We start from the raw sequence: 20,843 nt of genomic DNA, 5'->3' as shown, positions 1-20,843 counted from the left end.
CAGTTTCCCATCCGGGCGGCTAGCTAAAAATCCGCCTCCTCGTTTCCTCCTGACCATTCGTTTAGATATTCAAGCAAGCAGCTTCTCGTTCCATCAGGTGCTGATATCCCCGTTGAACGTGATCAAAGTAATCCCACTGCTCACCCTCCCAGCACAGCCAAGTGCCACATTCAGGTGTCTCGTGTTATGCCAACCTGCACAGGTCTGCTTAAGAACACAAGAATTAGGAACAGGAGTAGGTCATACGGCCCTTCAAGCCTGCTCCGCCATTCAATAGGCTCATGACTGATCTTCGACCTCAACTCCACTTTCCTGCACTATCCCCATATCCCTTGATTCCCCTAGAGTCCAAAAATCTATCGATCTCAGCCTTGAATATACTCGACGATTCAGCATCCACAGCCCTCTGGGGCAGAGAATTCCAAAGATTCACAACCCTCTGAGTGAAGAAATTCCTCCTCATCTTAGTCCCAAATGGCCATCCCCTTTGGGGTTTACCCTTCCTGACTAGCAGAACTGGAATCAAATAATTCTCACAGACCAGGAACCTGAACCTGGAACCTTATGGTCTGGCTGACTGCTGCATACGGTAGTGCCTCTACCCACATTGCCATCAAAGGGAACCCAGGTTATTTGCTTTCCATTCATGCTCGGGATGTGGGCGTCGCTGGCAAGGCCAGTGTTTATTGCCCATCCCTAGTTGCCCCAACTGAGTGTCTTGCTAGGCCATTTCAGAGGGGCAGTTGAGAGTCAACCACATTGCTGTGGGTCTGGAGTCACATACAGGCCAGACCGAGTAAGGACGGCAGATTTCCTTCCCTAAAGGACATTAGTGAACCAGATGGGTTTTTACGACAATCCGACAGCTTCACGATCACTTTTACAGACACCGGCTTTTTATTTCCTGGATTATTAGTTCAGTAACATAACCACTACACTACCGTACCCAAAACATTTGTTGCTGATAGAATTAAGTTTACCCCACGACTCTGGCTACTGGTCTGGCGCTGGACTTACAGAATCATAGACTCCACCAAACAGAACATATTTCGTAGCTTTGGTGTTTGGCGATATGCAGTTGAGGTGCCAATCACTGTACACGAGGCTAACCCTGGAGAGGATCCTCCAACTACCAGGGGGAGAGGTTTTGATCGCGTAGAGAGAGAGGAACCGTTTCCACTGGTGGGAGGGTCGGTAATCGGAGGACAGATTTGAAATAATTGGCAAAAAAAGATGAGGAGAAATTTTATTTTATGCAGCGAGTTGTTATGATCTGGAATGCATTGCCTGAAAGGGCGGTAGATAGTAACTTTCAAAGGGGAATTGGATAAATACTTGAAAAGGAAATATTTGCAGGTCTTTGGGGGAAGAGCAGGGGAGCGGGACTAATTGGAGAGCTCTTTCAGAGAGCCGGCACAGGTATGATGGGCCGAATGGCCTCCTTCTGTGCTGTATTATTCTAGGAATTGAATTTGAACCTCCTCAGCTTCCCAAATTTGCTAGGTCGCTCATTCCCAACTTAATTTGTAGCTCACTTCAGTAACTTGAAGAGCCGAGAGCCTAGATAAGGATGCAGTACCTCAGAGTCAACATCCTTCTGTACACAAGTGAGCTTCTTCCAAACAGGAGTAATGAAAGTGAGTTATCTAGCGTCCGCGCGATGCAGAAACAAGTAGCTGCTACAATGATTAACCACTGATGTGCAAGATGGGTCTCGGGCAGCCCCATCCACATATTCAAACACCAGTGAAAGAGGTTGACACTTCAGATCAAGGCAACACCAACAGATAACATTCACTCCCTCGACCACCGGCACACCGTGGCTGCAGTGTGTACCATCTACAAGATGCACTGCAGCAACTCGCCAAGGCTTCTTCGGCAGCACCTCCCAAACCCGCGACCTCTTCCACCTAGAAGGACAAGGGCAGCAGGCGCATGGGAACACCACCACCTCCAAGTTCCCCTCCAAGTTACACGCACCACCCTGACTTAGAAATATATCGGCCGTTCCTTCATCGTCGCTGGGTCAAAATCCTGGAACTCCCTCCCTAACAGCACTGTGGGAGCACCTTCACCACACGGACTGCAGCGGTTCAAGAAGGAGGCTCACCACCACCTTCGCAAGGGCAACTAGGGATGGGCAATAAATGTTGGCTTTGCCAGCGACGCCCACATACCATAAATGAATTTTTTTTAAATAACGAACTCGGCCATTTTAAGTTTTCCTGCCTTTTACAACTGGAAAAATCCCTACTGCCCCACCGTTTTCACAGAAAACTTCAAGGGACAAAGGCAAGTCCACTTAGTCATCCCTGAAGGCATTTTTAAGCTAGGTCTATAATTACAATCTTCAAAGATCATGCGGAGCAGGCTTGAGGGGCCGTATGGACTACATGTTCTTAACAGTGTCGCAGTCATTGCAACAGGCCTGCAATAAAAGTGAAGCAGGCTATATTCAGCCACACCAAGCATTGCCTGCATAAGTTCCCAACAGCTTTCTGGCTGCATTTAATGAATAACTCAACTTAAAACTGAAAGGATGCCTTGTCTAGGAGACGGAGTGATGGGTGGGGCTGTGGAGAGATGGGGAACAGCTCACCAGAAGACTTACCGTCCCACGGTTTCATGCAGACGCACAGATATATAGCATTTGTTACGGGGCAGAACCGCGGGCAAATTCAGTGATCCTGTGCTCCCAGCACGGGGCCTCACTAGGCGGGAGCGCAAGTCGGAGACGGGGCTACAGCGCTGGAGCAGCCTAACCTCCGACCTGCAATCCCACTGAGCAAGGCTCCACGCTGGGAGCACAGGAGGGCTGAATCAACCCGCCGATCCTCATTTCTCACCAAACCAGCGTATACTCGACTCTGCGGGTTAACAAGACCAGAGAGTGGTCAGAATGTGGAACTCGCTGCCACAGGGAGTGGTTGAGGCGAATAGCATAGGTGCGTTTAAGGAAACGCGAGATAAACACATGAGGGAGAAAGGAGAAGGATGTGCTGATAGGGGTGAGATGAAGCAAAGTGGGAGGAGGCTCGTGTGGAGCATAAACACCGGCATGGACCTGTTCACAGAAACCCCACAGTGCAGATAGAGGCCATTTCGGCCCATCGAGCCAGCACCGACACATATCCCACCCGATCCCCGTAACCCCTACACCAACACATATCCCACCCTATCTCTGTAACCCCATGTATTTAATCCCCCTAACACTAAGGGTCAATTTATCATAGCCAATCAACCTAACCCGCACATCTTTGGACTGTGGGAGGAAACCGGAGCACCCGGAGAAAACCCACGCAAACACGGGGAGAATGTGCAAACCCCACACAGACAGTCGCCCGAGGCCGGATTCGAACCCGGGTCCCTGGTGCTGTGAGGCAACAGTGCTAACCACTATGCCACCGTGCTGCCGAATGGCCTGTTGGGCCAAATGGCCTGTTTCTGTGCTGTAAATTCTGTTATTCAATGCAAGGTGGATGTGAAACTTCAGGAAAAGTCATCGCCCATGGACTCTGGAGAAACGGTCTGTTCTCACTCTGGGCTTTATGTTCTTATGTTCTTCCTCAAGCTTTATGAATAATCTGGATTGGAACTGCTTTGGCACCAGTTTAGATGCATTAATATTGGCCCAGAAATTTGGGTCGGGGGCTTCCCGCGGGTGCAAGCCCCCAACCTGCACTTACCTAGCGCGCCGGCCGTTGTGCTGTGGGCCCGCGTGGGATTCCGATCCTGGGCCTCCTCCAGCTGCCGGCGCGCAGTGCTTGCGTATCCCAGGGGCGCAGTTAGTTCGAAGCGTCCCCTGGGATCACGTGGGCCATGGAGAGCCAATGGTAGCAGGGAAATGCCCATTCATAAAATTGACAGGAAGAGCTGTCAAAACTATAAATACTATAAGCCCCAAAACATCACTAAAACTTCAAATACATTTTTTAAAAATCACATTTTTAAAAATCACATTTTTAAAATAACTATAAATTACATAAAATAACTATTTTAAACAATAATTTAAATTTTTGAAAAAATTAATTACATTTTCTAACGGGGCTAAAAATAAACTTACCTTTCTTTAAAGTATTTTAAAATATACACGTTCGGCCTGTGAACCCCTTCCTTTGAGGGAACGGAAGATCCGGTTTCCCACGCATGCGCAGTGCATGCACGAAACCGGCACTTTCGTTGGGCCTACGGGTGAGTGCCCAGCGCGTACTCACCCGTGGGGACCCGAATTTCTGGGTCATTGACTTTAAAGTAGTTTTGATCCTAAGCCCAGAGGAAGGCACTGGATCCTGGTACAAGCAAAGCCGTGTTGCAGTCTAAGTAAACCTTCCTCATTTAAACTGGACCACAATCTATCTATCAAAGCGGTTGGTTTGTCTGTCTGTCTGTATGTCTGTCTGTCTGCTATACACTCAAAAGTTATAGAGCGTACCTACACATCTGTTATATCAAAAGAAAGCTGATGATCAGGGGAGTGTCATAGGCATATTTACTTTTTGTCAGACAAAAATTGTTCCGACAGTATACAAAAAACGTTCAAAAATTCACTCATTAGCGGTTGACCAATCCTACCGCTCATTAGCGTTGAGTGACGTGATGGTTGACTAATCCTACAGTTCAGTGACCTGATGGTTGACCAATCGGTGCGTCACAGGCGGGACCTAATCCTGCAGCCTCCCGAAACTTCACCGCCATTTTTTCCCCTGCTTTTCCTCAACTGCGTCGGCCCGCTGGAGCGGGAGGTGAGTTGGGGTCACTCGGGCCGGGCCTCACAACCGCTCGGCCCGAGACACAAAGTGGGGGAGCGGCAGCAGCCAGCCGTCAACCGCGCGGCCCTCTAAACTGCCCTGGCAACGCCGGGCCCCCCCTGCTAGTAGCTTATATAAGAAAGAAAGACTTGCATTTATACAGAGCCTTTCATGACACCGGACATCCCAAAGCACCTTACAGCCAATTAAGGACTTTTTGAAGTGTAGTCACTGGTGTAAAGCGGGAGTCAATTTGCGCACAGCAAGCTCCCATGAACAGCACTGTGATAAAGAGCAGCTAATCTGTTTTTAGTGATGTTGGTTGAGGGATAATTATTGGCCCCAGGACACTGGGGATCACTCCCCTGCTCTTCTTTGAAATAGTGGCCGTGGGATCTTTTACGTCCACCCGAGAGAGAGCAGACGGGGGCCTGGGTTTAACGTCTCATCTGAAAGATGGCACCCTTCATCAGTGCAGCGCTCCCTCAGCACTGCATTGGGAGTGTCAGCCTGGATTTTTGTGCTCAATTCCCTGGAGTGGGGTCTGCGAACCCACAACCTTCTTGACTCACGGGCGAAGATGCTGCCTACTGAGCCACAGCTGACACGGACGACTGGATAGATCCAAATTGGACACTTGGCTGTGGTTACATGAGAATATTGAACGGTTTATATGTGTGTGTATACCAACAAGAAGTGGGAAGAATGATTACGTAAGAAAACTACTAGGCACTTGGTCTAAGCGTTAAACAAAGCTTTAATCAACTGTTTTACAACATGGAGGTCTAGTTGTGTCCTTCACTAGTTCCTGTTAAGAATATCCCGTGCAAGCTGGGCCCATGCCCGAGTATTTATACTCTCCCTGGACAGCGCCACCCGCAGGCCGCTCAGTATTATTTCATAAGTCTTTCTTTCATGAATGACTGATTCATGTCAAGTGGTATATTGGAGATGGAGTCACAAAGCCAATGCCCATTTATAGCAGGCGTCTACTGTCTGAATATGGCCGAGAACGAGATTTGTCCTTGGAGGTAGCTTCATTCATCCCAGTACTCATTGGGAGCATATATACATAGAAGATAGGAGCAGGAGTAGGCCATTCAGCCCCTCGAGCCCGCTCCGCCATTTAATGAGATCATGGCTGATCATCCAAATTCAGTACCCTGTCCCTGCTTTCTCCCCATATCCCTTGATCCCTTTAGCCTTAAGAAATATATCTAACTCCTTCTTGAATAGATTTAATGAATTGGCCTCAACTGCCTTGTGTGGTAGAGAATTCCACAGGTTCACCACTCTCTGGGTGAAGAAATTCCTCCTCATCTCAGTCCTAAATGGCTTACCCCTTATCCTTAGACTGTGACCCCTGATTCTGGACTCCCCTGCCATCGGGAACATTCTTCCTGCATCTAGTCTGTCTAGTCCGGTTAGAATTTTATAAGTTTCAATGAGATCCCCTCTCATTCTTCTAAACTCCAGCGAATATAAGCCTAATCGACCCAACCTCTCCTCATATGTCATTCCTGCCATCCCAGGTATCAGTCTGGTGAATCTTCGCTGCACTCTCTCCATGGCAAGAACATCCTTCCTCAGATAAGGCGACCAAAACTGCACACAATACTCAAGGTGTGGTCTCACTAAAGCCCTGTACAATTGCAGCAAGACATCCTTGCTCCTGTACTCGAATCCTCTCGCTATGAAGGCCAACATACCATTTGCCTTCTTAACCGCCTGCTGCACCTGCATGCTTACCTTCAGCAACATACAACTCACGCGATGTATACTGGGAAATAAATGTCAGATTTCAGATGATTGAGACAAGTCAAAGGTCAGCTTGCCATTAGAAATAAACTGGAGCTCCAGACAGGACCTGACATGAATCGGTCATTCATGAAAGAAAGACTTATGAAATAATACTGAGCGGCCTGCGGGTGGCGCTGTCCAGGGAGAGTATAAATACTCGGGCACGGGCCCAGCTTGCGCAGGACATTCTTAACAGGAACTAGTGAAGGACACAACTAGACCTCCATGTTGTAAAACAGTTGATTAATGCTTTGTTTAACGCTTAGACCAAGTGCCTAGTAGTTTTCTTACGTCAAGACCCCCCCTGACAAAATAAAATGGAATACTTTCTCACCCACTCCAGCACATATTGGAGTGACACAACACAGGCCACCTCCTTGTAACACAGATATGTTAGTCTTTAATTCGGCCAATTTTTTGGGTAATAACATCCATTCGTAGAATAAAAATGTCTTACCTGTTTGAACTGTTCTTCGTAACCCCAATCGTGGTGGCTAGCGGGCGATTTAGATTGTGCTCGAGTTGGTGAAAGAGGCTGACTGCTTCCCTGCTGCTGGGATTGTCCACTAATAGACGGATGATGGGCAGGTGGAGGCCTTTGAGTAGGCAGTACAGCAGCAGCTTGTTTCCTGAGGTACTCTACGTCTTCTGCTTCTTCTTCTTCATCTTCATCATCCTCATCAAGATCTCCTCTCTCCATTTCCTCATCCTCCAGATCACTGGCGGGGTCCTCTCCTTCGAAGGCATCATCTTCGGGTTCAGAGTCCATGCTGCTCTTATCAGAGACCCGAGGGACGGCGGGCCCGGCAACCAAAGGTCTGGCCAGTGCGGTGACTAGCGACCCCGGCGACGATCTGGAGGAAGCGGCCGCCAGGGCCGCCTGCTGGGCGGCAAGCTGCTGAGCGTAAAAGATGTGAGCATCTCGGATCTCCTGGTCTTTCCTCTCCCTGCCCTCCATCTCCAATCGGGCTTGCTGCTGTCTTTGCAAATGCTCCATCACAGCTTCCAGTTTCATCCCTTGATGGTGAAACTGAGAGTTTCCAGTCAGAACCAGGTTTAATCCTTCTCCCGCTGTCAAGCCAGGCTGTTAAAAGAAAAAGGGGCAAATTAAATATTGTTTGGGATTACTAACAGACGGAGAAGTCGGCCTACAGTTCGCCACTGCTTGATATTCGCCTACAGAGGGAGTGCAACGAAGGTCCATGGGATTGTGACTGGCAGCCTGTGTCCAGTGGGGTACCGCAGGGATCGGTGCTGTTTGTGGTCCACATTAATGATTTGGATGTAAATGTAAAAGGTATGACCAGTAAGTTTGCAGATGACACGAAAATTGGTGGGGTGGTAAATAGCGAGGAGGGAAGCCTCAGGCTACAGGACGATATAGACGGGTTGGCCAGTAGGGCGGAGCAGTGGCAAATGGAATTTAACCCTGAAAAGTGTGAGGTGATGCATTTTGGACGGGCTAACAAGGCAAGAGAATACACAATGAACGGTAAGACCCTAGGAAAGACAGAGGATCAGAGGGACCTTGGTGTGCATGTACATAGATCCCTGAAGGCAGCAGAACAGGTGGATAAGGTGGTTAAAAAGGCATATGGGATACTTACCTTCATTAGCCGAGGCATAGAATAGAAGAGCAGGGAGGTTATGATGGAGCTGTACAAAACGCTGGTAAGGCCACAGTTGGAGTACTGTGTGCAGTTCTGGTCGCCACACTATAGGAAGGATGTGATTGCCTTGGAGAGGGTGCAGAGGAGATTTACCAGGATGTTACCTGGGCTGGAGCGCTTCAGCTATGAAGAAAGACCGGACAGGCTGGGGTTGTTTTCCTTGGAGCAGAGAAGGCTGAGGGGGGACCTGATTGAGGTGTACAAAATTATGAGGGGCATAGATAGGGTAGATAGTAAGGAACTTTTTCCCTTAGTAGAGGGGTCAATAACAAGGGGGCATAGATTCAAGGTAAGGGGCAGGAGGTTTAGAGGGGATTTGAAGAAGAACTTTTTCACCCAGAGGGTGGTTGGAATCTGGAACTCACTGCCTGAAAGGGTGGTAGAGGCAGGAACCCTCACAACATTCAAGAAGCATTTGGATGAGCGCTTGAAATGCCATAGCATACAAGGCTGCGGACCAAATGCTGGAAAATGGGATTAGATTAGACAGGGCTTGATGGCCGGCACGGACGCGATGGGCCAAAGGGCCTCTTTCTGTGCTGTATAACTCTATGACTCTATTGATTCCTGGGATGGCGGGACTGTCATATGAGAAGGGATTGAGTAAACTAGGCCTGTATTCTCTTGAATTCAGAATACTGAGGGGGATCTCATTGAAACATACAAAATTATTACAGGGCTTGTTAGGGTGGATGCTGGGAGAATGTTTCCCTTGGCTGGGGAGTCTAGAACCAGGGGCCGCAGCCTCAGGATAAAGGGTAGGCCATTCAGGACTGAGATGAGGAGAAATTTCTTCACTCAGAGGGTGGTGAATCTTTGGAATTCTCTACCCCAGAGGGCTGTGGAAGCTCAGTCATTGGGTATATTCAAAACAGAAGTCGATAGATTTCTGACTAGTAAGGGCCTCAGGGGATATGGCGATAGGGCCGGTGAATGGAGATGAGGCAGAAGATCAGCCATGATCTCATTGAATGGCGGAGCAGGCTCGAAGGGCCGAATGGCCGACTCCTGCTCCTATTCCTTATTTACTTAAGTTCTTATAGTTCACCACTGCTTGATATTAGTGGGTGCCATTTAATACGTTTAACATTTGCTCTTGGGATTGGGGCAACTTTGCCCCCACTGAAGGTGATGGCAGGTCTTCAAATAAGAGATTGTTTTCACCCTTATACAAAAGCAAAATACTGCGGATGCTGGAAATCTGAAATAACAACAGAAAGTGCTGGAAACACTCAGGCAGCACTGAGGAGAGAGAAACAGCGTCAACGTTTCGGGTCCGACCACCTCCGTTCAGTCTGTAAGGGTGACCCCCGAGCTTCCGGTCGCCTGTCACTTTAATTCCCCGCTCCACTCCCACTCTGACCTCGGCCTCTTACATTGTTCCAACGAAGCTCAGCGGAAGCTCGAGGAACAGCACCTCATCTTTCGATTAGGCACTTTACAGCCTTCTGGACTCAACATCGAGTTCAGCAATTTCAGACTATAAATTGGCCCCTGTATTTCTTTATATATTTTTTTCTCTCTTGTTTCCTCACATGGTAGCTGTTAATGTTGCTGCCATTATCATTCACACATCATCTAGGCTCATCTTTTGTTTCTTGACTTGTCCCATCACCTCTCCTTTTGCCTCGCACCATCATCCCTTTTGTCAGTCAATCTCTCCCGCCTTCCATCCCATCACAGACCTTCCCTTCGTTCTCTCCTCCCCGCCCCTGCTTAAAAATCTCTCCTCCCTAACCTTTTCCAGTTCGACCCGAAACATTGACTCTGTTTCTCTCTCCTCGATGCTGCCTGACCTGCAGAGTGTTTCCAGCACTTCCTGTTGTTATTTTTGTTTTTACCCTCCACTAGAGGAAATAGCTTCTCTCTCTCTACTCTATCAAATCTTATAATTATCTTGAACACCCCCGATTAGATCGCTCGTTGATCTTCTATACTCATTTAGCTTGCCAAAGCCTGTAAATTGTAACTGAAAAGACTGAAGAAGATGGAAATTCCACAGATTTCAGATCCTGCTGTTACTGTCTTTCGTTATCAATCAATCATTTGGTACCAAGTTCAGGTACCCTTCTGAGAATGCACAATCTTTCTTACCAGGCTACTAGAATATCACTTGCCTAATCACATGGCCATAGTGTCTTACCACAGGCAGCCTGGGGATGGGACGTATTACCTTATGTCGGGATAAGTCTGGAATCCTCCAACATAGTACAAAGCCTAACTTTCTACCCATTAAAGTCCACAGATAACTGACCCTGCAGTCTTATGGTGCCACTTCGAAACTCAACAGAAAGCTGGATGCCACCCGAGATGCCTGCTCCATGGCAAATTAATCGCCTGGAGTGAGTTTTTATAAAGATGGGAGCCACCAGCAGACTTCAACGACTTAAATCAGTGAGCTCAACACTTTTACTCGCAAAAGGATCATTTTCCAATTCCTCTCTCTCCCACATGGCAGCTGTCTCTCACTCTGCCAGCGCATTTCACACTTCATCTAGAGCCATTGTTTGTTTCTTTACCTGTCCTATTACCATCTGGTCTCACCTTGAGTATCTCTTAATGTCTCTTCTTTCATCCCCTCCCCCATTTCCCAGCCTCCAAACTGCCTTTTGTTTCATTTCCTGCCTTTTCTCTCAGTCCTGACGAAGGGTTTCGACCCGAAACGTTGACTCTATTTCTCTCGCCACGGATGCTGAGTTTTTCCAGCGTTTTCTGTTGTCTTTTTTTCATTTTCCAATCTGTGGGCGACGTCGATCTCGAAAGACCGAGCAGGTTACAATCATAGGACAGAGGGTTAACCAGCAAGACTCGCGATGAACACCCAGGTTGGCTTGGAGCGGTCGACTCGTCGTGGTGTTTCAGCTCTGCAGTGGCTACTGTTCTGGGGAAGGGATGTCACCACAGAACCCAGTTACGGAAAAAAAAAAGCACGATTCACTTCAAACGTCCTCTCTCATTTTCTGTTGGTTGTAGGTGCTGGTTGCACGGGGCAGAGGGTGCTCAGGACTGGGGAGGGAGAACTGGTTGAGGGTTCCCCAGTAGATAAATTACCTTCAGCAATAATAGTCCATTTTTTTCCTCTTCCTACAATGTTTTTCTGTCCTGTTAAAGCTGTTGGGGCCCTCGTTAGTTCGACAGACGGCGAGCGTCCTTAGCTACCTGGCCCGAGTGGTCATTATTCAGGTGCAAGCCTCAATCGCAAGGCCTGCCCACCTATTGGACGGTGGAGGCCAGCACAACAAAGCCTGATCCTGTCCTCCTCCGAAGTCTACAAATATAGGAGGGGTGGCTGTGTGGCAATCAGGAATGGGAACTCCCCTGCTCTTCTTCAATTAGCTCCGCGGGATCTTTTACTTCCGCCTGAGAGGGCAGACGGGGCCTCGGTTTAATGTCTCATCCGAAAGACGGCACCTCCGACAGTGCAGCACCTCCCTCTTTTCTATTTACAATATATATAAATGATCTGGACAAGGGAACTAGATGTAATGTCTCCAAGTATGCAGATGACACAAAGCTGGCTGGGCTGTGAGGAGGATGCACAGAAACTCCAGTACGATTTGGACAGGTTGGGTGATTATACTGCATTTGCCATGCATCTGCCCAATGTGGATAAATGCGAGGTTATCCACTTCGGTGGCAAAAACAGGAAGGCAGATTATTATCTGAATGGCAATAGATTGGAAAAAGGGGAAGTGCAACGAGACCTGGGTGCCCTTGTGCACCAGTCGCTGAAGGTAAGCATGCAGGTGCAGCAGACGGTTAGGAAGGCAAATGGTATGTTGGCCTTCATAGTGAGAGGGTTCGAGTACAGGAGCAAGGATGTCTTGCTGCAGTTGTACAGGGCCTTGGTGAGACCACACCTTGAGTATTGTGTGCAGTTTTGGTCGCCTTATCTGAGGAGGGATGTTCTTGCCATGGAGAGAGTGCAGCGAAGATTCACCAGACTGATACCTGGAATGGCAGGAATGACGTATGAGGAGAGCTTGGGTCGATTAGGCTTATATTCGCTAGAGTTTAGAAGAATGAGAGGGGATCTCATTGAAACTTATAAAATTCTAACAGGACTAGACAGACTAGATGCAGGAAGGATGTTCCCGATGGCGGGGAGTCCAGAACCAGGGGTCACTGTCTAAGGATAAGGGGTAAGCCATTTAGGACTGAGATGAGGAGGAATTTCTTCACCCAGAGAGTGGTGAACCTGTGGAATTCTCTGCCACACAGGGCAGTTGAGGCCAATTCATTAAATATATTCAAGAAGGAGTTGGATATATTTCTTGAGGCTAAAGGGATCAAGGGATATGGGGAGAAGGCAGGGACAGGGTACTGAATTTGGATGATCAGCCATGATCTCATTGAATGGCGCAGCAGGCTCGAGGGGCCGAATGGCCTACTCCTGCTCCTATCTTCTATGTTTCTATGTTGACCTCGGCACTGCACTGGGAGCGTCAGCCTGGATTATGCGCTCAAGTCTCTGGAGTGGGAATTGAACCCACGACCTTCTGACTCGGGGGCAAGAATGATACACTGGAGGGAGACCCACACCCTGCGCTGCTTCCACACGACGACTGTCCAGTTCCGGCACTGCCGGGAGGTGCAAACTTCGCCTCCTCGGAGGTAGAACCCTGTGGGCGTGCCGCTGAAACCAGGGTTTAAGCCTTCGCAAGCCTCCCATTTTTGTGTTCCTGCTGTAACGCAGCAAAGTATACGAGGCGGGATGGAGTGGGGTCTTATTAACAATTTTACAAGCAGCTCAATAACCACACATCGTGCTTTTATCAAAATTAGAACGTGCGGTCATTATCCCATCAACCTATAAAGCTTTTTGCTTTTGTGGGCCACTTAGGATCATGCCATGGAGCCCCGAGGGTCACAGCAGTTGAAATCAATGTTCCCATTAACGTGCGTGTCTCAAGCTCTTGCATTATAACAGTGACTACACTGCAAAAGTACTTCATTGGCTGTAAAGCGCTTTGGGATGTCCCGAGATTGTGAAAGGCGCTATAGAAATGCAAGTCTTTCCCTTACTTAACAAACCTTGGTGTTCTGATTGAGGCTCTACCCATTAAGGAAGCAACAGTGCTAAAAACAGCCTTTTCCAAACCTCCGAGGACACAGAATTCATACAGGATTAACCACAATAACAACTGGTATTTACAGGAAACTCTCGATTTACCGGCACCTAAATAACCGGAAATCTCGCTTAACCGGCCAAATTCAGGAGTAGGTTCAGGTAAGTTTTACTTCATATTAGTGGCCGTGTAACCGGGGTTCCTGGATTTGTGGCCGTGTAACCGGGGTTCCTGCACCTGTTGCCATGCAACAGGGACGCCTGGATCTGTGGCCGTGTAACCAGGGTTCCTGCACCTGTGGCCGTGTACGGGGCTTTCGTAACTTGGTGAGTACACCTCTCTGTAATCTGGACTTTTTGATCAACCGGCACCACGCCGGTCCCGTCGGTGCCGGATAAAAAAAGAGTTTCCTGTATATAGCGCCTTTAACATAGTAAAACGTCCCAAGGTGCTTCACAGGAGTATTATAAGTTTGACATCGAGCCACATAAGGAGAAATTAGGGCAGGTGACCAAAAACTTGGTCAAAGAGGTAGGTTCTAAAGAGCGTGTTAAAATAGGAAAGAGAGGTAGAGAAGTGGAGAGGCGGAGAGGTTTAGGCAGGGAATTCCAGAGCTTAGGACGGTGGCATAGTGGTTAGCACTGTTGCCTCACAGCGCCAGGGACCCGGGTTCAAATCCGGCCTCGGGTGACTGTCTGTGTGGAGTTTGCACATTCTCCCCGTGTTTGCGTGGGTTTCCTCCGGGTGCTCCGGTTTCCTCCCACAGTCCAAAGATGTGCGGGTTAGGTTGATTGGCTATGATAAATTGACCCTTAGTGTTAGGGGGATTAAATATATGGGGTTACAGGGATAGGGTGGGATATGTGTTGGTGTAGGGGTTACAGGGATCGGGTGGGATATGTGTTGGTGCAGGCTCGATGGGCTGAAATGGCCTCTATCTGCATTGTGGGGTTTCTGTGATTCTGTGACCCAGGCAACAGAAGGCACAGCCACCAATGGTTGAGCGATTATAATCAGGGATGCTCAAGCGGGCAGAATTAGAGGGGCGCAGATATCTCAGGGGGGTTGTGGGGCTGGAGGAGATTACAGAGATAGGGAGGGGGCGAGGCCATGGAGGGATTTGAAAACAAGGATGAGAATTTTGAAATCGAGGCGTTCCTTAACCGGGAGCCAATGTAGGTCAGCGAGCACAGCGGTGATGGGTGAACGGGACTTGGTGCAAGTTAGGACATGGGCAGCCAAGTTTTGGACGACCTCAAGTTTATGTAGGGCGGAATGTGGGAGGCCGGCCAGGAGTGCGTTGGAAAGAAGATGTGGAAGTAAAAATGGAACTCGAGTTGCCTGGGCTTAATGGGGTGGATTGTCCAGTTTGATATCATGGACCCACACAGGCCAATTTCATACAACAACTGGTGGTCCAGACAAACTTACTCTATTTCAAAACACTTCAAAAGACCGCAACTTGACTTTTAATAAACTTGAACATTATCATAAAATCATAGCAATGAGAGCACAAGGAGGAGGCCATTCGGCCCATTGATACCCTGTGACGGTGCCTTCTCATTAACTGTGCCAATCTACTCTAATCCCATTTCCCTGCCCTTTACCCATATTATAACCTTCTATATTCTTACACAGTAACAAAATAACAATACGACTGGTTATTATTATAACAACAGAAAATGCCGGAAACACTCAGCAGGCCTGGCAGCATCCGTGGAGAGAGAAACAGAGTTAATGTTACAGGTCCCGGACCTGAAACGTTAACTCTGTTTCTCTCTCCACGGATGTTGCCTGGCCTGCTGGGTGTTTTCGGCGTTTTATGTTGTTATTTCAGATTTCCAGCATCGGCAGTATTTTGCTATTGTATATGGTTATTATTATGGTATGGCTTGCTCTATTGATGTAACCGAATTGATGACAGAATTGCTATCTATAATTAAAGATGTGGGGGGGGGGGGGTTTCCCATACAAATTTTTAGTAAATAGAAAATTTCTAGCCAAGCTGACTGATTTTCAGATTCCACAGAAAATTGGGCAGTATTCCCAAAATCCTGGAAAATGGAATGCATCTTACCCAGTCGCTGTAAGTCAATGGTCCTGATTATACAGAATACAAACTTCTGGGTCAGGCACCAGCTCTGCATTTTCATGGTATAAAGGGGTGGCCAAAACACGGGCAGGGCAGGGCAGGGCAGAAATGAGTAACATTAATTGATTCATTCCTGCAGGCTAAATGATGCTCAACTGACATTCTACAATCGTTATCTTTCTTGGGGGAGGGGGTGCAGAGTGACAAACATAAAACGACAGTCACAGGATTGGGGGTATTTATACGCATGCCCAATATGTACGAGTTATATACACACACCCTGGTCTAAAGCAGTAACATAAAAGAGGGATGAAGAGATTCAATGGCATAAAATGCATTTACACACTGTCTGATCGCATCACAGACTAGATGCAGGAAGGATGTTCCCTGACGCAAGAAAACTACTAGGCACTTGGTCTAAGCGTTAAACAAAGCTTTAATCAACTGTTTTACAACATGGAGATCTAGTTGTGTCCTTCACTAGTTCCTGTTAAAGAATGTCCTGCACAAGCTGGGCCCATGCCCGAGTATTTATACTCTCCCTGGACAGCGCCACTAGCAGGCCGCCCAGTATTATTACATAAGTCATTTCCACATGAATGACAAGATTCATGTCATTCCCGATGGCGGGGGAGTCCAGAACCAGGGGTCACAGTCTAAGGATAAGGGGTAAGCCATTTAGGACTGAGATGAGGAGGAATTTCTTCACCCAGAGAGTGGTGAACCTGTGGAATTCTCTACCACAGAAGGCAGTAGAGGCCAACTTATTAAATATATTCAAGAAGGAGTTAGATATATTTCTTACGGCTAAAGATATCAAGGGATATGGGGAGAAGGCAGGAACAGGGTACTGAATTTGGATGATCAGCCATGATCTCATTGAATGGCGGAGCGGGCTCGAGGGGCCGAATGGCCTGCTCCTGCTCCGATCTTCTATGTTTCTATCTCTCAAAGTCTCAAAATGCTTCACCGACAATGAATGACTGACTATGAGGGCACACCTTCAGCAGTTTATCAGTCCGGAATCAGGTTATTGCCTCATGACAAACTGCTGGCTGTACATTATTCAGTACCATCAGGGTTAAATGACCCAGCGCCACGCAAAATCCCAGGGCAAATCTCAAATTTCCACACTTGACCCGTGTTTGCTGCCCAAGCACCACAAGTTTGCGTTAAAAAAAGGTCCCAGAGGCAGTTAAAATGCTGCTTTCTGAGCAATAACAAGAGTAAAATGTTACGTACACACACCAACACCTTGATTTTAAAATTCACATTCTAGTTTTCAAACCTCTCCGCGGCCTCGCCCCTCCCTATCTCTGTAATCTCCTCCAGCCCTACAGCCCTCCGAGATCTCTGCGCTCCTCCAATTCTGGCCTCTTGCCCATCGCCGATTTCTTTCGCTCCACCATTGGCAGCCGTGCCTTCAGCTGCCTCAGCCCTAAGCTCTGGAATCCCCCCTTGAACCTCTCCGCCTCTCTCTCCCCCTTTAATACGTTCCTTAAAACCTACCTCTTTGAGCAAGCTAGTGGTCACCTGCCCTAATATCTCCTTATGTCGCTGGGTGTCTAAATTTGTTTGATAACTATCCTGTGAAACACCTTGGGGATGTTTTACTATGTTAAAGGCGCTATATAAATACAACTTATTGTTGTTGTTGTAATGTTATGTACCCTTGTTCATGGGTTTCATTCTTTTGATGGGGGGGCGGTGGTGGGTGTCAGACTGCGAGTAATTTCCACTATCAAATGACAGGATGAAGAGAAACGTATCACGTGGGGGTTGTTTATTTTGCTGCATATGATCAGGGTCTATCATAGCGTGTACATATCTACACGGACATTCATATCCACAGAAATAGAACTGAGCTGGAGAAAGTCAAATAATGCATCAACAAATTTAACATCTTACTTTTCATGTTTATAATAGATAGAGACAGTGAGATAGAGAGACAGTGAGATAGAGGGAGTGAGATAGGGATAGATGGAGATAGAGACAGACAGAGAGATAGAGAGGGAGAGAAACAGGGGGAGAGACAGAGGGAGAGAGAGAGGGGGATAGAGAGAGGAATAGAGAGAGAGATAGAGAGACATAGAGAGATAGAGATAAATAGAGAGAGAGAGATAGAGAGATAAGGGATAACTTAGTCATTCAAATCAATATTTGGTTATATTCTTACACATTCTAGCAAAACATTTGGAAGTAAATTAATACATTTCGGAAATTCTATTCCAGCCATTTAATGTTAAACACTGGAGATTAGTGTTGGGGGTTGGGGTGGGGGGATTTAATGGTTTCGATTCGATTAGAAATCGCTAAGTGTCAGCGTGAAAGCCGCGAGCGAAGGGAACCGTGAATCGCTGCTCGGATTTAAACTGGGGGCGGGGGCGATTTCCACCAAAAACCACTTGAATCGCCCGGCAATTGGGCGGTGGGCCGGACCACGGTAACCGCAGGCAGGCAGTTTCAGCCACAGTAACGCCAGGATACTGACCAGCATCGGGGCTGCAATTCCCAGCGCTCGCCAATTTCAGCTCCGACACACTTTGGCCTCAGCGCAGATTGGCAGCGTCGTTACAAAGTTTCTCAGCGCTAATCCCAGCTCAGGAGAAGCAACTTGTCACTTGCTCGGCTTAAAGAAAAGTTCGAGAGAGGGAGAAGAGAGAAAGAAAGAAAGAGAGAGAGAGAAAAGAGGGAGAGAGAGAGGAAGAGAGAGAGGGGAGAGAAAGGAGAGAGAAATACACACACGCAGAAACACAGAGAAAGGGGGAAAGAGATATAAAGATAGCAAAAGAGCCGAGGAAACACAGATGTGTTTAACACAGCTCCCCTCTGTCAGAGGCTGTGGATCGACTCTCGGATCCGATACACGTCACAAAACAAATCCGTTTGGTGTAACAAAAATGTTAATTTTCACGGGAAGCACGAAATATTTATTATTTTAAACAAGCCCTTCAACAAAAAACCAGCACAATCATTGGCTGTACCGAACAGGCTGCAATAGACGAGGGAGAGAGGGAGAGAGAGAAGGAGAAACAGAGAGAGACACAGAGAGAGAGAGACAGAGAGAGAAAGAGAATGAGAGAGAGAAAAACAGAGACACAGAGAGAGAGATTGAGAAACAGAGAGAAACAGACAGAGAGAGAGAAAGAGAATGAGAGAGAGAGAGAGAAAGAGAATGAGAGAGAGAAAGAGACAGAGAGAGAGAGATTGAGAAACAGAGAAACAGACAGGAAAACAGACAGAGAAACAGAGCGAGAGAGAGAGAAAGAGACAGAGAGAGAGAAAGAGAAAGAGAGAGAGAGAGAGACAGAGAGAATGAGAGAGAGAGAGAGAAACAGAGACAGAGAGAAAGAGACAGACAGAGAGAGACAGACAGGAAAACAGACAGGGAAACAGAGAGAGAAAGGGAAACAGAGACACAGAGCGAGACAGAGAGAAAGAGACAGAGAAAGAGAGAGAGGAGAAACAGAGAGGAAACAGACAGGGAAACAGAGAGAGAAAAACAGAGAAAGAGAAAAACAGAGAGAGAGAGAAATCGCCCCTTTTACAATTTTGATCACAGTTTTTCAGAAACGAACTCAGGCTCGCAAACCGAACTAAAAGCACATGCAGAGAAAATAAACTGCTCGAGTTCTCCGGCTCTATAGACAGAAATAAATAACGCTGCCTTTCCCACGCACAACAATCTGGGACATACCTACCCCCACTGGCTTGCCTTTTCACTCCCCTCCCTCCCGCCCCTCCGTGTTAATCGAAGGATACTTTTCTGGTCAAACTTTCCAACAAACTGCAATCAGCACTTGTCCACCCCGCGGACCGGGGCTGGGTGGTTACCCTCGATGTCCCCATTTGCCGCTCTGTCTGTCTGTCTGTCTGTGCGCCACTTTTACACTGCATTCATATTCCGGATACAGAGATTATCAGGATCCAACCAATCCCTCTTACCATCGGGTTGCTGCGCTCATTCCCTGTGTTCTCCACCATGCCGTTTCACAGATGATATACATGTACACACATGCACGCCCCAAAAGACAAAAGCCAGCGCGGATTGCAGCTTTCAAAAGCGAAAATTAAGCAGTAAAAGAATGATATCTCCCCAAAATAATCATCAGCCCCTAATTTGCTGGCGTTTTTTTCCTCCCAACACTGTTAGATAGCACTCCCAGCATGCAACAAGTAATGGTAACTCGCGCCTGCGTGGGTCTGGGTCACTTTATGCAAATATATGGAGATGTCCAGTCGAATGCAATTAAACAAGGGCTGTGCGCTTCAAGCCAGAGGCAGAGCCCGGGAGGCGAGATGTTGCTGTGTGTTGTGTTGTAGCGGCCGAGGCTGCACGCTCACTTTCCAGCCCAGCTTCTTTGGCCACATTTTTTGCACTTGGAGTGGTCAGAGCCTGGGAATCAATGTGCATGTGTGAAAGGGGGCGGCTCTGTGCTGGGGCAAAGGATTGTACTCGGACATTGTGGGATGTTTCAGAGAGTGGAGGGTGATTCACTTGGTTGTTGATTTGATTATTTCTGTAAAAAGAGATTCAGGGAGGGGGGAAAAAGGACAACTTTAAACTTCAGCCTCCTTGTTTCTGTCTCTCAAACTGGTGTCATTTTCATTTTTGTTTCTATTGCCTGTTTTCTGTCTAATTATAAGGTGGACCGACCCTCCCTCCCCCTCTCTGCCTCCCTCCTTCACTCCCTCCCTGCCTCCTTCCCTTCCTCCCTCCCCCACACCCTCCCTCCTTCCCTCTCTCCTTTACTCCCTCCATCATTCCCCCCTTCCTCCCTCATCCCCTCCCTCCCTCCCTCATTCACTCCCTCCCTCCCTCGCTCTCTCCCTCCCCCATTCACTCCCTCCTATTAACTCGCTCTCCCATTCACTCCCTCCCTATTCACTCCTTCCCTCCCTCATTCACTCCCTCCCTCATTCACTCCCTCCCTCCTTCACTCCCTCCCTCCTTTACTCCCTCCCTCCCTCATTCACTCCCTCCCTCATTCACTCCCTCCCTCCTTCACTCCCTCCCTCCCTCATTCACTCCCTCCCATTTACTCCCTCCCCCATTCACTCCCTCCCTCATTCACTCCCTCCCTCCCTCATTCACTCCCTCACTCATTCACTCCCTCCCTCATTCACTCCCTCCCTCATTCACTCCCTCCCTCTCTCATTCACTCATTCACTCCCTCCCTCATTCACTCCCTCCCTCCCTCATTCACTCCCTCCCTCTTTCACTCCCTCCCTCCCTCATTCACTCCCTCCCTCATTCACTCCCTCCCTCATTCACTCCCCCCTCCCTCATTCACTCCCCCCTCCCTCATTCACTCCCTCCCTCATTCACTCCCTCCCTCCCTCATTCACTCCCTCTCTCATTCACTCCCTCCCTCCCTCATTCACTCCCTCCCTCATTCACTCCCTCCCTCCCTCATCCTCTCCCTCCCTCCCTCATTCCCATTCCCTCCCTCCCTCATTCCCA

The 20,843-nt window shown here is 48.1% G+C and overlaps 1 protein-coding gene across 1 annotated transcript in view; it reads right to left on the bottom strand.

The window, feature by feature from the left end:
* Positions 1-19,515, bottom strand: part of LOC147097354 (AT-rich interactive domain-containing protein 3B-like) — a 302,108-nt gene extending 282,593 nt beyond the window's left edge. Inside the window, exons 1-2 of the mRNA XM_085972262.1 lie at positions 19,325-19,515; positions 7,006-7,632 (exon numbers count right to left, since the gene is read on the bottom strand). Of these exons, the coding sequence (XP_085828388.1) occupies positions 7,006-7,632; positions 19,325-19,363 (666 nt within the window). The 5' untranslated portion in view covers positions 19,364-19,515. The remainder of the gene's footprint in view (positions 1-7,005; positions 7,633-19,324) is intronic.
* Positions 19,516-20,843: the final 1,328 nt, after the last annotated feature.

Source organism: Somniosus microcephalus, chromosome 32 (assembly GCF_052327205.1).
Source record: "Somniosus microcephalus isolate GS21.2 chromosome 32, FLI_Smic_1.0, whole genome shotgun sequence".
NCBI lineage: Eukaryota > Metazoa > Chordata > Chondrichthyes > Squaliformes > Somniosidae > Somniosus > Somniosus microcephalus.
The sequence above is the reverse complement of the archived record's forward strand: the minus strand, read 5'-3'. Positions and strand labels throughout refer to the sequence as shown.